Genomic DNA, 16,515 nt, shown 5'->3' with positions numbered 1-16,515 from the left:
GTTTGCTTACAACAACAGTTATCAGGCGAGCATTGGGATGGCTCCTTATGAGGCTTTGTATGGGAGACCATGTCGTACACCGTTATGCTGGACTCAAGTGGGGAAGAGGAGTATGTATAGTGCTAGTTTTGTTCAGGAGACCTCAGAGAGGATTTGAGTTCTCAAGCTGAACATGAAGGAAGCTCAGGATAGGCAGAGGAGTTATGCTGATAAGAGGAGGAGAGATCTTGAGTTTCAGGTAGGAGACAGAGTGTACCTCAAGATGGCCATGTTGCAGGGTCCGAACAGGTCATTGACAGAGACTAAGTTGAGTCCGAGGTTTATGGGTCCGTTCAGAGTGATTGAGGGGATGGGACAGGTAGCATATAGGCTGGAGTTGCCTGAGGTTATGCGTGCGTTCCACAAGGTATTTCATATTTCTATGTTGCGGAAGTGTCTCTGTGAGGATGATCAGTTGTTGGCTAAGATTCCTGAAGATCTTCAGCCTAACATGACTTTGGAGGCGAGACCAGTGAGGGTTCTCGAGAGGAGGATCAAGAAACTTCGGAAGAAGAAGGTTCCTTTGATGAGAATTCTTTGGGACTGTGATGGTGTGGAGGAGCAGACTTGGGAGCATGAGGCGAGGATGAAGGCAAGGTTTAAGAAGTGGTATGAGAAGCAAGCCGCTACTTGAGCTTGTCTAGCCTGGTCCCATCTGTAATATGTGGCTGGAGCGAGAACANAGAGACTAAGTTGAGTCCGAGGTTTATGGGTCCGTTCAGAGTGATTGAGGGGATGGGACAGGTAGCATATAGGCTGGAGTTGCCTGAGGTTATGCGTGCGTTCCACAAGGTATTTCATATTTCTATGTTGCGGAAGTGTCTCTGTGAGGATGATCAGTTGTTGGCTAAGATTCCTGAAGATCTTCAGCCTAACATGACTTTAGAGGCGAGACCAGTGAGGGTTCTCGAGAGGAGGATCAAGAAACTTCGGAAGAAGAAGGTTCCTTTGATGAGAATTCTTTGGGACTGTGATGGTGTGGAGGAGCAGACTTGGGAGCATGAGGCGAGGATGAAGGCAAGGTTTAAGAAGTGGTATGAGAAGCAAGCCGCTACTTGAGCTTGTCTAGCCTGGTCCCATCTGTAATATGTGGCTGGAGCGAGAACAGAGTATTCCAGCCCATCTCTCTTGTTTACTTGGTCGCTTGGGGTGGTTGGTTGTGCGACTCAGTAACAAGATGACGTTGTGCTCGGGGTACAAAGTTTCCGTGAGGCGGAGTTTTTGAGGAAAGTTTGCTAAAATAGAAGTTTCCAAAAGTGGAAAGTTTCCAAAAGTGGAAAGTGCTAAAAATGGAAAGTATTATGTGAGTTAGAATTTGTCCATTTTAGTGGTGGAGAGCCTTGGAGGGGCTTGTGTGGCCTTAGTGGCGGACTTTTGAGTCATTGTGCCCGTGTGTGGCAGTCTTTTGAGACATTGTGTGGCCTTTGTGGCGGGCTGTTTAGCCAGATGTGTGGCCTTTGTTGCGGGCTGTTTAGCCAGAGTGGTCTTTGTGACGGTCCTACGGGACAAGTGGCCTTAGTGGCGGTCCTTCGGGACGAGTGGCCTTGGTGGCGGTCCTGTTGAGGACATTTGTTTAGCCTTGGTGGCGGTCCTGTTTAGGACATTTTTTAGGCCTTGGTGGCGGTCCTGTTTAGGACATCTGTTTGGCCCTTGCGGCATGTATNCGAGACCAGTGAGGGTTCTCGAGAGGAGGATCAAGAAACTTCGGAAGAAGAAGGTTCCTTTGATGAGAATTCTTTGGGACTGTGATGGTGTGGAGGAGCAGACTTGGGAGCATGAGGCGAGGATGAAGGCAAGGTTTAAGAAGTGGTATGAGAAGCAAGCCGCTACTTGAGCTTGTCTAGCCTGGTCCCATCTGTAATATGTGGCTGGAGCGAGAACAGAGTATTCCAGCCCATCTCTCTTGTTTACTTGGTCGCTTGGGGTGGTTGGTTGTGCGACTCAGTAACAAGATGACGTTGTGCTCGGGGTACAAAGTTTCCGTGAGGCGGAGTTTTTGAGGAAAGTTTGCTAAAATAGAAGTTTCCAAAAGTGGAAAGTTTCCAAAAGTGGAAAGTGCTAAAAATGGAAAGTATTATGTGAGTTAGAATTTGTCCATTTTAGTGGTGGAGAGCCTTGGAGGGGCTTGTGTGGCCTTAGTGGCGGACTTTTGAGTCATTGTGCCCGTGTGTGGCAGTCTTTTGAGACATTGTGTGGCCTTTGTGGCGGGCTGTTTAGCCAGATGTGTGGCCTTTGTTGCGGGCTGTTTAGCCAGAGTGGTCTTTGTGACGGTCCTACGGGACAAGTGGCCTTAGTGGCGGTCCTTCGGGACGAGTGGCCTTGGTGGCGGTCCTGTTGAGGACATTTGTTTAGCCTTGGTGGCGGTCCTGTTTAGGACATTTTTTAGGCCTTGGTGGCGGTCCTGTTTAGGACATCTGTTTGGCCCTTGCGGCATGTATATGATCCTTGTGTGTTCATGAGGTATTCCAGTGAGGGGATATGTGGTTGATAGGGCATTGTGATGTTTTACGCGAGCCACGGGAAGGAAACCTGGATAGGGATAGGACTCAGACGTGTTCAAAATTGTTTGCTCGCGACTCTTGGGAGACTTTGGTTCTCATAGTACTGCCATACTCTGAGACTTTGTGGCTTGGGAGTATGGTTGGTATATCGACTTTGGATGACGATCCGGGGGCGTGCTGTAGGGTGGCAACCCGACAAACGAATATTGGACTTCCTTTTATATATGGCATGCAGGCTTAGGCCCGATGAGTAGAGAACATTATGGCTTTCAGACTTAGGTCTGATGAGGAGCCAATAAAAAAAACTCAAGGTTTAGGCCTATGAGTAAAGGAAAGTCCAAAAGTCAAGAGCAAATAATGCCTGGAGCGTGAGTCTATCGCCTAGAGGTGACCTTTTGTAGATCGGTCGGAGGAGTGCTGGCCGTGTAGACGGTTGCCCATGAGTCCTTGACTGATGGTTGTTTGAGATTCAAGGACGAATCTAGGTTAGTGGGGGAGAATTGTAACATCCGCAAATCGAAATCCCGATTTAGGGATTGCATCGGTTGATGCACTATGTGCATCGGTCGATGCAAGGTTGGTTTTTCTGCGGACGAGTTAAGTTAAATGCTGCGTTTTGGGTTAGGGAAAACCCTTAACTCGTGTTTTTTTGTCTCATTCGACGAGATTGGCCGTTTTTGAGAGAAAAGAAAAGATAGAAAAGGTTCTTGAGTGTTCTTGAGGATTTTGGAAGATTTGAGGCTGTAGAGATCTGTAGCTGGGATCGTTGTAAGAGCTTGCTAGGAGTGTTTTTTTGCTTATTTGAGGTTCAGAATCGTCTTAGCAAAGGTAAGTGCATGACCATGGTTTATCTAAGCTAGAGATCTCTCTGATTTGCTTGTTATGCTAGGCTTGTTAGATTGCTTTTTGGGACGTTAGGAAGCTTTCTTGTGGCTTGGGATCGAGTTTTGTGGTTGTAGGAACGAAGATCCGGCGAGAAGCTTCGGGGAAACACAATGCTCAGCATTGCATCGGTCGATGCACTTTGTGCGTCGATCGATGCAAGTGTGAAGACGGCGCGTAAAACCTAGGGTTTTTGTGCTATGTCGAGCATGCGTCGGTCGATGCAATGGGAGCATCGGACGATGCAAGTTAACCTTGCATCGGTCGATGCATACCATGCGTCGGTCGATGCAACCCCAACTGGTGTCGGTCGATGCAGTGTCCTGATTTGTTATTGTTGATTGTTGATTGTTGGTTGATGGTTAGAGATGTCTCTATTTCTTGTGTGTATAGCCTAATAAATGGGAGGATTGCCTTACTGAGTGTTTTTAAAATACTCATGCATTGCAATTTGTGTTTGTGATGTAGATAAAGACAAAGTGTGATCGTGGAATCAAGGCAATGAAGAGGAGGATGTTCTAGGGAGTCGATTGGTTGTTGTCTGGCATTGCTAGGTTGCTAGAGTTGGGTCATTAGAAACATTGCTAGGTTGCTGGTTCTAAGAATCATATTGTTTGGTTATTGGATATTGGTTATGTTTTGAATATTGGTTATTTGTTATTGGATATTTATTGGTATTTATTATTTCCGCTGTTGGTTGTGATTGTGGATAGGTGGCTAGTGAGTATGGGACCACTAATTGTGGTTTAATTATTTATTTATTATTATATTATTATTTATTATTTATTTTAAAAAACGGGTCAGGTCGCTTCAATAACTGATATTTAATTTATATTTTTTAAAAAATATACAACCTTGCAAATACAGATATATATTAGTTAGTGTGGAAAGTATTTTGTTTGAGGTTTATTATTTTATATTATAGAAACTATAACATACAATTAAATACTATGTGTTTATAGAATTAATTTATATTATTTTGTAAAATTAGTAATTTAATATTAATAAAATTAATTATAAATTAATACTTAATGTTAAAGGGAGTGGTTTCTATTGTTTTTGAAATTTTATTAGGATGAAAAATCTTGTTTTCCAAAATCAAAACTTAATATTAATTACTTAAATGAAAACAAATTAATAATTAGTACTAATGGCATGCTTGTCAATAGGTTCCAACTTCATAATTTATTTGCTAAATGTCTCCAAAAATGTATATATAAATTGAAATAAAATAGACTCGACTTTCACAATATTTTTTGCTCTTCTAGCTATCTGATCCCTTCACTAATAATATCCAGTGTTCGAAAAAGCGGTCTAGGCGGTCGCCTAGGCGCCGTCTAAGCGCTAGGCGCTCAACCGACGCCTAGGCGACCGCCTAAACCGCCTAAATTTAAAGCTTTACATTCATATATTTCGATTTAATATTTTTATCTAATTTTTAACTATATATAATTAAAATTTCGATTCACATATATTTCGATTTAATATTTTTATCTAATTTTTAACTATATATAATTAAAATTTCGATTCACATATATTTCGATTTAATATTTTTATCTAATTTTTAACTATATATAATTAAAATTTAAAGTTTTACATTCATATACATAATTACAAATCTTTATATGTTGTTGATATCAATTAAAAACTACATTTTTTCCTAAGTTTTGTTTATGGTTTATTACTTTTATTTATCTAACATATATTTTTGTCTACAATATTACATATATAATGTTCTATGTTGAAAATGCCTAAACCGCCTAAAATCGCCTAGCCTCCAATTAAGCGTTCTAGGCGCTAGGCGTTGGGTCACCACCCAATTACCGCCTAGCGCTTTCTTGAACATTGATAATATCCAATAACGAATCATAAGTTTTTATTTGTAAATCAATGTTAACCTTCTTCTATGGCTATGTCCGTTTTCTTTCGCAAGTATCACGTCCAAAATCTTGACACTTAATTACAATGGGTCTTCAAATCATTTTATTTGTTTGCAGAAACCAAATAATAATATCAAAAGAAATATACTAAAAAAATATTTGTAACAAAAAAAAGTACTATATTACTTTGGTGTTGTTCGTTTGCTAATCCAGATACCGTATCTGGATGCAAATACATATTCTTGTTCGTTTAGTGATAATTAAAAGCATAATCTGGATACTGTACTTTTGGATGTATTTTTATATTTCTGGATGAGTATTTTTAAAACTCATTCAAAAAAATTAGAATTTCTGGATGAGTATTTTTATAGAGTTTGGATAAGATGAACTCATTCAAAAGTATTTAAAATTGAAAATATCCCTAATTTCAATTCTCCCAAATTCTAATTTTGACAACCCTAATTTCAAAAATTGAAGCTCGACTTGTGCGACACCATAGTCGAAGCTCAAAGCTCCATCGATTCTCCACCATAGAAGAAGCTTGCAGACCATTTCGATTCTCCACCATAGTCGAAGCTCGCAGCTCGAAGCTCACAGCACTCGTAAATTGTTACTTCTTTTGTCTTTGTTGTTGATGGTTTGCTTTTTGGTTTTAGTTCGTACAGCAGCAGAAGCAAAATCTGCTATGTTTTAGTATCGATCTTGAATTTTTTGCATCTGGGTGTTTATTAAACGATGAGATAGCTCATGTTCTTGAGAAATTCGCTAGTGTTACTACCAAGCTTTAGACGATATAGAGGGAGTTACTACTCTTGTGTTTACACAATCTAAGTAAGAGAACCATAGTCTTAGGATGCACATTGACGTGAATCATTTGAATCCTGAAGTGAAACTTATTTTTCCATAATAAGAGTGGTTACATAAGAGATTCTAAGACTATGGTTCTCTTACTTAGTTGTTTTAAAAAATCCTGAAGATTTTTTACCTTGTTGTTTTTAGGAAGCTTTTAAATTAGCAATCAAGTTTTTTTTTGTTTGGTTTAAGCTTCAAGTTTAACTTAGCGGTCATATATGTGATAAGCCAATTCAAGTATGCATAGGGAAGAAGAGGAGTGAAGATTCAGCACGTGTGGAGGAGAAGTAATACACATGCGAGAGTTAAAAGAAGAACTTGTATATAAGTGTAGAAAATAGAAAGAAGAAGTTTATGTTGTTTGTTGTGAAACAGAGTCGTATGTGACTTTTGGTGGAGACGGTTATGATCTACCTGCGTCTAGAGACCTCTCTTGTTATCTCATTGTATCGGAGTGTTTCAGATAATGAAGGAGTGATTCTTTTCTTATCAATTGGTGTGCTTGTGTGATAGATCGAGTCATCGCGTGCGGTTAGGGTTTGCGAATTTGGGGAATCAATCAATTTTGAGAAATTTCAAGATCGCGATGGTGATGGAGCAAGTTTTAATGCCGGTGAAGGAGCTATCAACCGAGGAGCAAGCTTCAATTGAGTTTTCCGAGCAGTTATCACAGATGAAGAGGAAGATGCAAACGTTGGATCTACAAGTGAATGATTATTTCGAGTCGGTAGATTCCAGAATCGTGGCGCAAGAACAAATGATGAAGGAAAACAGCAAGAAACTTGAGTTCGTGATCAAACATCTTCCTGGAAAAGAAACGGGTGGATCAAGTCAACCGGGAACAACAAGAACGCAAGATCTTCACAATCAGGTACCACATTCTCTTCTGAACCATGCCGTAGTGAAATTAGGTCAGGATTGAGGGAAAATCTCCTCAAAGACGTTGAGATGGCCATTCTCGAAGGGTTTGGCATATACGGGTGGATCGCTACGGTAGAAAGGTTCTTTGCAATGGGTGGTTATAACGAAGCAGAGAAGTTAGCTCTAGTATCAGTTAGCTTACAAGGCGAGGCGTTAAGCTGGTATAACTGGGAGATAAACAGAAAACAGTTCATGAGTTGGGAGAATTTTAAGAAAGGTTGATGTTGCGTTTTGGGAATCTAAAGATTCGTGGTCCCAGCCAAAGTCTATTCTGCATCAAACAAACAAGCACAATTGCCAACTACATTCAATGATTTGAAGATCTTTCTTCTCAAGTAACAGGATTGGATGATCAAAAGTTAGAGAGTATATTCTTAAATGGATTATTGCAAGAGATGCAGGAATTGGTGCATATGCAGAAACCATGATATTTACCTGAGATGATCGCAGAAGCAAGAGCTATGGAAGGAAGTATTATGAGGTGTGTGGTTAAGAAGGAGTTATTGTTAGCAAACAAGGAAAACAGAGACTCTCACGTTTATGAACAAAGAGCTCAATCAGGGTTTAACAACAATAACTGGAAGACAAAATTTATTACAATAGAAACAACTCCAGTGGTGGATAGACAGTTGATGCGTATTGAACCAAGGCCAAGGAGATATACTACAAATGTGGAACTAGATGAGAAGAGGAAGAAGGGCATTTGCTTTAAATGCGATGGACCGTGGTCTAAAGACCATAAGTGTCCAAGTCGAGAGTTAAGAGTGTTAACTGTATTCAATGGGTTTGAAGTAGAAGTTTTGGATGAAAATGAGGAAGAAGAAACAATAGAAGAGAATATTGGGGAATGTATGGCACTCTCTTTTTCATCCTTCAGAGGACTTTCCTCACCGACAACTACTAAGGTTCGTGGAGCAGTAGGCAAGGAGGGAGTGGTGATAATGTTAGACAGTGGAGCAACACACAATTTCATTTCTTCTGTAGCAGTTAAGAAACTGAAGCTTAAATGCAGAACGAATCCTAATCTTAATGTCAGACTAGGAAATGGATTGTTGGTGAATGGTTTGGGAGTTTGTAAGAGAGTAACATTCTATACTCAGAATTTGGAGTTTACGCAAGATTTTGTGGTGTTGGAGTTGGGATTCATTGATGTAATCTTGGAGTAACTTGGTTGAGTACACTCGGTGATTGCAGAGTCAACTGGCAAACTAATGAAATGTCGTTCTTTTACAAGGGCAAGACGGTTTTATTGCGAGGTGAAGAAGATTTGAACAACTCCACGATGTCATTGAAGTTTTTATCTAGCAACTACACAGTCAATTCAAAAGGAGTAGAAGTGCAACTGTATAACCATCAAATGGCACAACCTACGACACTTCAAGTGGATACAAGAATTCAGACAGTTCTATCAAAATTCACGAGTGTGTTTGCCATTCCTACGACTTTACCACCTATTAGAGGACGTGAACACGCCACTAACTTGGTTCCAGGTACCACAACAGTCGGTATGGGATATGCTTGAGGCTGGCATCATTCGACCGAGTCAAAGTCCTTTCTCTAGTGCGGTTCTCTTAGTCAAAAAGAAAGATGACAGTTGGCGCTTTTGTGTTGGCTATAGAGCATTGCACAGAGCTACAATACCGGACAAATTTCCCATTCCAATTAGGCCTGGGCAAAAAAGCCGGACCTGAAAACCTGAACCGGAACCAACCCGAAAATATGGACCCGAATCCACACCCGAACCCGGTAGAATACCCTATTGGATCCTAATCTCCTAAACCTAAAGAACCAGAACCGAACCCGGAACCGAACTGAGAACCGAATGGGTACCCAACATACCTGAAATAATATAATATACAGAAAATACTAATAATAATTTTTTAGTTTATAACATAGTATTCAAAGTTACAGCTTAAAATTCAAAAATATTTATTTTTCATTGATCAAAATAATTAAAATACTCAAAATAACCAAAATTATATTGGAATGGTTAGGTATATTTCAAAAACATTAACATATTCTTTTTAGAATTTAAATTTTTTTAAAATTAAATAATATTTAACATTAAAATTTTCAGATAATCGGGTAAATATTGGGTAATCGGGTTAAATTTCGGGTAATCGGGTACAAAATACCCGAACCCGAATGATACCGATGTTTTTGGATATTTATAGGTTCTGAAATTTTAGACCCGATCCCGGTAAGACCCAAACCGAACCCGAACTGATATTTTTTTTACCCGATTTGGTCCTAAACTCCTCTATCCGAAAAACCCGAACCCGATCGGTTCCTACCCAAACCCGACCTGAGTACCCGATTGCCCAGGGCTAATTCTGATGATTGATCAGCTTTTGGATGAGTTAAATGGATCGGTGATTTTTTCCAAGCTGGATCTTCGAGTAGGATATCATCAAATAAGAATGAAGGAGGAGGATGTAGCAAAAACTGCATTTAGAACACATGATAGATACTACGAGTTTCTCGTAATGTCATTCGGTCATACAAACGCATCTGCACCATTTCAGGCCCTGATGAATGAGCTATTCATGCCTTATCTGAGGAAGTTTATCCTAGTCTTTTTTGACGACATATTGATATACAGCAGGAATTTGAATGAACACGTTGAGCATTTGACAATGATTCTGAAGATGTTAGAGGAGCATTACTTATTTGCCAATCAAAAGAAGTGCATGTTTGGTCAACCACAAGTGGTCATATAATATCATATGAGGGAGTCTCAACAGATCCTACAAAAACTCAGGCGATGACTAAATGGGTAACTCCTAAGTCTGTTAAAGAATTGAGAGGATTCTTAGGACTTACAGGATACTATCGGAGGTTCATAAAAGGTTATGGCGTTTTGGCTAGACCACTAACATATTTGCTTCGGAAAGACAGTTTTGAATGGACTTCAGCAGCTCAACAAGCTTTTGATACATTGAAGAAGGCTATGTCCACAGCCCCGGTTCTCGCATTACCTGACTTTGATGAAGTCTTCATTGTCGAAGCAGATGCTTCTAGGTTTGGTTTAGGCGCAGTGTTAATGCAGAACAAGAGACCTATCGCATATTATAGTCATGGTTTGACTTCTAAAGAACAGCTTAAGCTTGTGTATGAAAAAAGAGCTAATGGCGATTATATTGGGAATTCAGAAATGGAAGCATTATCTGTTTGGGAGGCATTTCGTGATGCATACGGATCAAAAGAGCTTGAAATTTTTACTAGAGTAGAGAGAAGTAACTATGGACTATCAAAAGTGGTTAATCAAGCTTCTGAATTATGATTTTGAAATTTTGTATAAACCAGGAGTGGAGAATACGACAGCAGATGGGTTGTCTACAATGATTCAACCTCTTGGAACGTTATCATCATTGCTACTGTTGGCTTTAACAGTTCTTACTGAGCTACAAATCCAGGACATTTATGAGGAGATTGAGAAAGAAGTATTGATACAAGAAGAGATTAAAGCTTGCAGAGAGAAACCAACTCGACACACTAAGTTTGCAGACGACAAGTTGTGGCTTAAGCAGAGATTGGTGATTCCAAAAACATCTTCTGCAATACGGTTGATATTAGAAGAATGTCACTCAGGGTTGTTTGGTGGACATTCATGAGTGTTAAAAACGTTGAGAAGGGTTCAACAGTCATTCCATTGGGATGGATTAATGAAGGATGTTCAACAATTTTTTGCAGAATGTGAAATTTGTCAACGACACAAGTACTCGACCTTATCTCCAGCCGGTTTGTTGCAGCCCTTACCATTACCTGAACATGTGTGGGAAGATATCTCGATGGATTTCGTGGAAGGGTTACCAACCTCTCAAGGCAAAAACGTCATTCTAGTCGTGGTGGACATGTTGAGTAAATATGGCCATTTCTTAAGTTTAAAACATCCCTTCCCGGCTTCTGAGGTGGCCAGTTTGTTTGTTCGAGAAGTGGTAAAGTTGCATGGTTATCCAGCCTCGATCGTGTCTGATAGAGGGAGCACATTATTGAGTGCGTTTTGGAAGGATTGCTTCAAACTATCAGGTACAAAACTGAAGTACAGCACTGCTTTTCACCTGCAAACCGATGGACAAACTGAGGTTTTAAATAGATGCTTGGAAACGTATTTGAGATGTTTCGCATCTACACATCCACGGACTTGGCATTAGTTCTTGTCTTGGGCAGAGTTATGGTACAATTCCTCTTATCATACAGCATTGAAGACGACCCCTTTTAAAGTGTTGTATGGAAAAGATCAGCCAGCTATAATGAGGTTTGAAGCAAACTCTACAAAGGTAGCGGAGCTAGAAGTAATGATGCAGGAGAGTGATAAGATGCTTGCACAGATTAAAATTCATTTAGTCCATGCTCAGCAATTGATGAAAAACAATGCTGACAAGCATCGAAGGGATAATGATTATGACGTTGGCGATTGGGTGTTTCTTAAGCTCTGACCCTACAGACAACAGTTAGTTGCTAAGCAAGCGTGCCATAAATTAGCAGCGTACTACGGTCCTTATGAAGTGTTGGAAAAGATTGGGAAAGCAGCCTATCGCTTATAACTACCAGATGGGTCGAAGATTCACCCAGTATTCCATGTATCACATATAAAGAAATCCTTGGCTGATCATCAACAGGTTATTCCTTTACCTGAGATGTTTAATGAATCAGAGGAGTTAGTGGTGGAACTGGAAGCAGTATTGGAGACCCAGTATAATGAGAAAGGAGTATTGGAGGCATTGGTTCATTGGACAGGATTACTGGAACATGAGAATACTTGGGAAGTAGCGAGGGAAATACAGAGGCAATATCCAAATTTAGCGTTTGAGGACAAGCTGCGTTTCAAAGGGGGGGGGGGTGTGTTGATAAGCCATTTCAAGTATACACAAGGAAGAAGAGGAGTGAAGATTCAGCACGTGTGGAGAAGAAGTAATACACGTGCGAGAGTTAAAAGAAGAACTTGTATATAAGTATAGAAAATAGAAAGAAAAAGTTTATGTTGTTTGTTGTGAAACAGAATCGTATGTAACTTTTGGTAGAGATGGTTATGATCTAGATGCGTCTAGAGACCTCTCTTGTTACCTCATTGTATCGGAGTGTTTCAGATAATAAAGAAGGGATTCTTTTCTAATCAATATGATATATCATAACTAAATCTTGTGATACACACATCAAATTTTTCCTTCGTCAATACTTCCATGCATGAGACCAGTTTTCTCTTCTGCCTCAAGTTCTCGTAATTTATATGATCTTCTGCTTTACGTTTTCCATTAGTTTTTGCGTACTCCATCTTTTATTAAATGACACATGTAAATAAAACAAATTTTACTATAGCTATTAGTCGTACGTTGCTCAAATCAAAAACACATTGTATTTAACAATATTCTGCTGATGTTAAGTCATGATCTATGTTAAAGTCATGTGTTATTGTCATGCACATGTTAATTCATTATCTTTTATCAATAATAACACATGTATATGCCATCATTCTACCGATGTCAATATTGGAATGGTCCCTTCAACCATTTTCCTATGTGTTGGTGTTTTATATGACCGACATAAAACTCAACTATGCATAATCTCACTATAATGTTCTTTTTTATTATTAACATCACATACATACAAAGGCAGAAGTTATAGTTGAGAATATTATAGATAGAAATTAAAATGTTGAAATTAAAATGAAAGTTTTAAAGAGAGAGAGAGATCACATGGTAGAGTTAGCAAAAGGACTAACAAGTCACAATCATCATGACCATGTAATACATACATGATACCTGTATCGTTATCTACGTGTAGTTGTAGCCACATTCGTATATAACTATGTAAATGTGTGAGCCTGTGACATATGACACATACTGATGTACCGTGTACGTATATCTCTTCCTTCTTTACTTTTATGTCCACTTCGTATATAAATACTAGGTTTTGAACCCACGCTACGCATGAGTTTATTTGATATATTTTGATAAAAATTATATATAATTGATAACAGTAATAACTTCTTCGCATTCTTCCACTGAAAAACTTTTTTTTAAGATTACCACACAACTTGTTAACCCATCAAACTCCAAGAATAAAATCATTTATTTTCCCATAAAATTTATGAAATTCATGAAGACCAGCATAGTCAACACATGCACCCAATTATTGATAATTTTATCCATATACTTATTTAGTTTTAGATCCACGCGTTTAGAAACTTCTCAAACCAAAATCCTTACTTTGGTTTATAATATTTTAAAAACATAATAAAACATACTAATAATTATTTATTTAATATGAATCATATGATATATAGAAATATGAGTAAACTATAAGAACATATTAGTTATAAATAAATAATATCAATTATATTATATCATCAAATAATATCAACCGTATCATATTATCAGATAATCGTAACCTTATATAACAGTAACCGCTTGAACCGTAACCGTATTTAAACATAACTGTTTAACCGTTTATTAAACGGTTCTGGTTAAAGTTTAAAAATTTCTAACCATAACTGATGGTTAATAAACCGTAACCGTGACAACCGTAACCTGGGTCATGCCTATGTATAGCTAATAAAACATGTGTGTTTATCGTCCATCTTTCTTCTTTAAACCTCAAAATTTGACTCAAACATCAAATTAAGGTCTTGCGATTTCAATCTTTCTTCCTTAGACCCAAAAATTAAAAAAAAAATAATGAAAGAATATCAACTCATCTATAAAATCATACACAAAAATATGTTTTTACATAAATATTTATAATATTTTAAACTTAAAAGGTTTCGAAATATAAAATTTGAACCTTTTAAAAAGTTTCAATATTTATAATATTTTAAACTTTTGAAATTTAAAACTTATAATATTTAAAAACTTTTTAAAAGCTAAGAGTTTTTAAAAGTTTCAATATTTATAATATTTTTCTTTTAAAATTTTTAAATATTATAATATTTTTTGAAAATTTTTAAAGTTTTAATTTGATCAAATAAAAAACCAGATCAAATCAAATAAAACTTTTAAACTTGGAAGCATGATAAATCAAGTTTTCCTGCTTATTCGTTGTTGGAAGCATATTAATCTTATTTATACTAGTTCTGAACCATTGTCTAAAAAATTTCTAGTCGATGTGAAATATTGTGTATAGTTCTTTGATTTCCATAAATTTAAAATTTTCCTTTTTCTAAAAAATTCTGGAAATTTAAAAAATGTTAATGAATGACATGTCAAATCATGATAGGTTGTTTAAAATAATTCTTAATATATAAAATTTTGGAGATTTTAGAAAATGTTAATTAGTGACATGTCTTATCACTATTGGTTGTTTAAAATCATAGGTGGACAGGTTTAGGAGCTTATAGCTCCTACTTTTTATTAGTATAGATGTAAATTTTTTTTACTTTGATTTTGAGGTTCTTTTTGTAATTTTTTCCCCCGGTTGCTAGAATTTTTGTAAAAGAAAGACTTAAATTAATTTCAAAAAGGACATGAAAAGCAATAATGTTCTAGACTACATATTTAAAATTCAACATTTTTAAAGGAGTGTTTTGTTACTATGTAAACAATTTCTAATCTAATCAAATTATTTATAAAAAAACAAAAAAAAAACTTATTAAACTATCAATATATCAATAAAATTTCTCCACATGAAGAAGACAAGAACCCTCAATTTTATGACGAAACACGCGCGTGTGCGCACACACACACACATATATATATATATATATATATATCCCTTATATATTAAAAGAGAAACATTCTCACACAAAATGCTGACGTGTCGCACTCACAGAGCTCCAGACACTATTTCTTTTATTTGTCGTTAATTTTTAATAACATTTATATCAGTTTTCCAAAAATATAATTAACATCTAAATTTAAATTCTTATATTCTTTTTTTAACTTAATTATACAGTATCCTTTAATTACATTTTCATCAAATCTTTTAAATAAATTTTAAGAACTTTTTGTTCATATGATATGATAATATAATTGATATTATAATAATTCTCACAGGTTAAATTTTACTTGTTAAACATAAAATTTTATATTTTTTTTTAAATATATATATATATATACTACACAATCGAATTTTAGATTCCAATTACCGATAAATATTATAGATTTTGTAAATAAAAATCACATTAAAAACATTTAATAATTATTTTATACCGCACATAGTGCGGGTTGTTACCTAGTATATATATATATCAATTGATATTTTTTTAATTAATTGATATTTTCTAATCTGAAAACTGTACATGGCTACATTCCAATATATTATTTCAAAAAAATTAATTTATAATCACATCTATAATTGTTTTCTCAAGATTTTTTGCCTTCTTACCATTTAGACAGTCTTGATAATTACCAATTGAAATCTCTAATTGTCTCATTTGCAAATAAACAGCCTTGATAACTATCAATCAAAATGACAATTGGAAAAAGCGATGGAAAGATATGGTTAGAACAAAACAGTGTTTTCACATGTCGTAGAACAAAAGAAAATAAAATACATGCATTATGGTGACCGATTTCATTTCTTCTTTCGTCAAATATCAAACATTATACATCATCGACTACCTAAAACCATATAGGTTCAAAATACGTATTATCAAGAAGAAGAAAAAAACTGGATCATAGAAAAAGGAAAAAGAAAATTTTCATAATTGAAAATATGAACATTATAAAACAAAACTATCTTCGGTCTGATCAGATGATCCATAGATTTCAATTAGCTTTTGCAACACCACGACTTGTGTCCTAAGCCTGACAATGTAATCCGCAGTTTCTTGAAAGAGCTGTTCCGTCTCTACACTGCCGGAATATTTCTCCACGTCAGCATCTTGACGACTCTTCTCTGTCGTCTTCGATGGAGGAGGAAGAAGACTCTTGAGCGCCTGAAGCTTCTCCGTGAACATTTCTCCGCTACGTGATGAAACATTCGGTCTTTTGTTTACGAGTTTCTTGCTTCTTCTTCTTTTTTCTCCTCCTCTGGATCTTTGAGTCTTTAAGATTCTCATCGCTAATACGAAGAAGAAGAAGAAGAGAGGATTAGATTTTTTTGTTTCTTTTTTTTTTTGTTAGGAAACTAAAGAAAGAGAGAGGATCAGGGTTTATGTACGATTGCTATTTCCTATATGACCCTGAAGTTAGTATATTATTACGATAGTACCACACTCGTGGTGGTTTCATTCTTTCGTTTGTCGTTTACTTTTTCTTGGGCCCTTGTGGTTTCGTAAGTAAAATAAAATATCTCAGATAATATCTTACTATCACGTGCTCCTTGTCTCAGGGGAATAATCGTTAACCTTTCTTCTTTCAGTAAACTGATTTGATAGAAACATATTTAATCAACCATATTGTCCATATCCAATATATATGAATGTTTGAGAGACATTACGAATGTTTACATATTGTTCGGTTGACAGTTAGAGCAATTACGAAACGAATAACATGTCGTTA

General features: G+C 36.7%; 2 protein-coding genes across 2 annotated transcripts in view; one reads left to right on the top strand and one right to left on the bottom strand.

Moving 5' to 3' along the window:
* The window catches only part of LOC104734020, a 24,379-nt gene extending 18,289 nt beyond the window's left edge, over positions 1-6,090 (top strand). Inside the window, exon 5 of the mRNA XM_010453531.1 lies at positions 5,959-6,090. Coding sequence (XP_010451833.1) covers positions 5,959-6,090 — 132 coding nt within the window. The remainder of the gene's footprint in view (positions 1-5,958) is intronic.
* LOC104732925 lies at positions 15,557-16,128 on the bottom strand. The gene has a single exon (XM_010452528.2). It carries the CDS (start codon positions 16,071-16,073, stop codon positions 15,735-15,737), a length of 339 nt encoding a protein of 112 aa, XP_010450830.1. The 5' UTR covers positions 16,074-16,128; the 3' UTR covers positions 15,557-15,734.

Source organism: Camelina sativa, chromosome 12 (assembly GCF_000633955.1).
Source record: "Camelina sativa cultivar DH55 chromosome 12, Cs, whole genome shotgun sequence".
Taxonomy (NCBI): domain Eukaryota; kingdom Viridiplantae; phylum Streptophyta; class Magnoliopsida; order Brassicales; family Brassicaceae; genus Camelina; species Camelina sativa.
The sequence above is the reverse complement of the archived record's forward strand: the minus strand, read 5'-3'. Positions and strand labels throughout refer to the sequence as shown.

What these genes read in the sequence shown, in the direction of transcription:
- LOC104732925 (XM_010452528.2), bottom strand. Translation starts at nt 16,073, where the DNA reads ATGAGAATCTTAAAGACTCAAAGATCCAGAGGAGGAGAAAAAAGAAGA.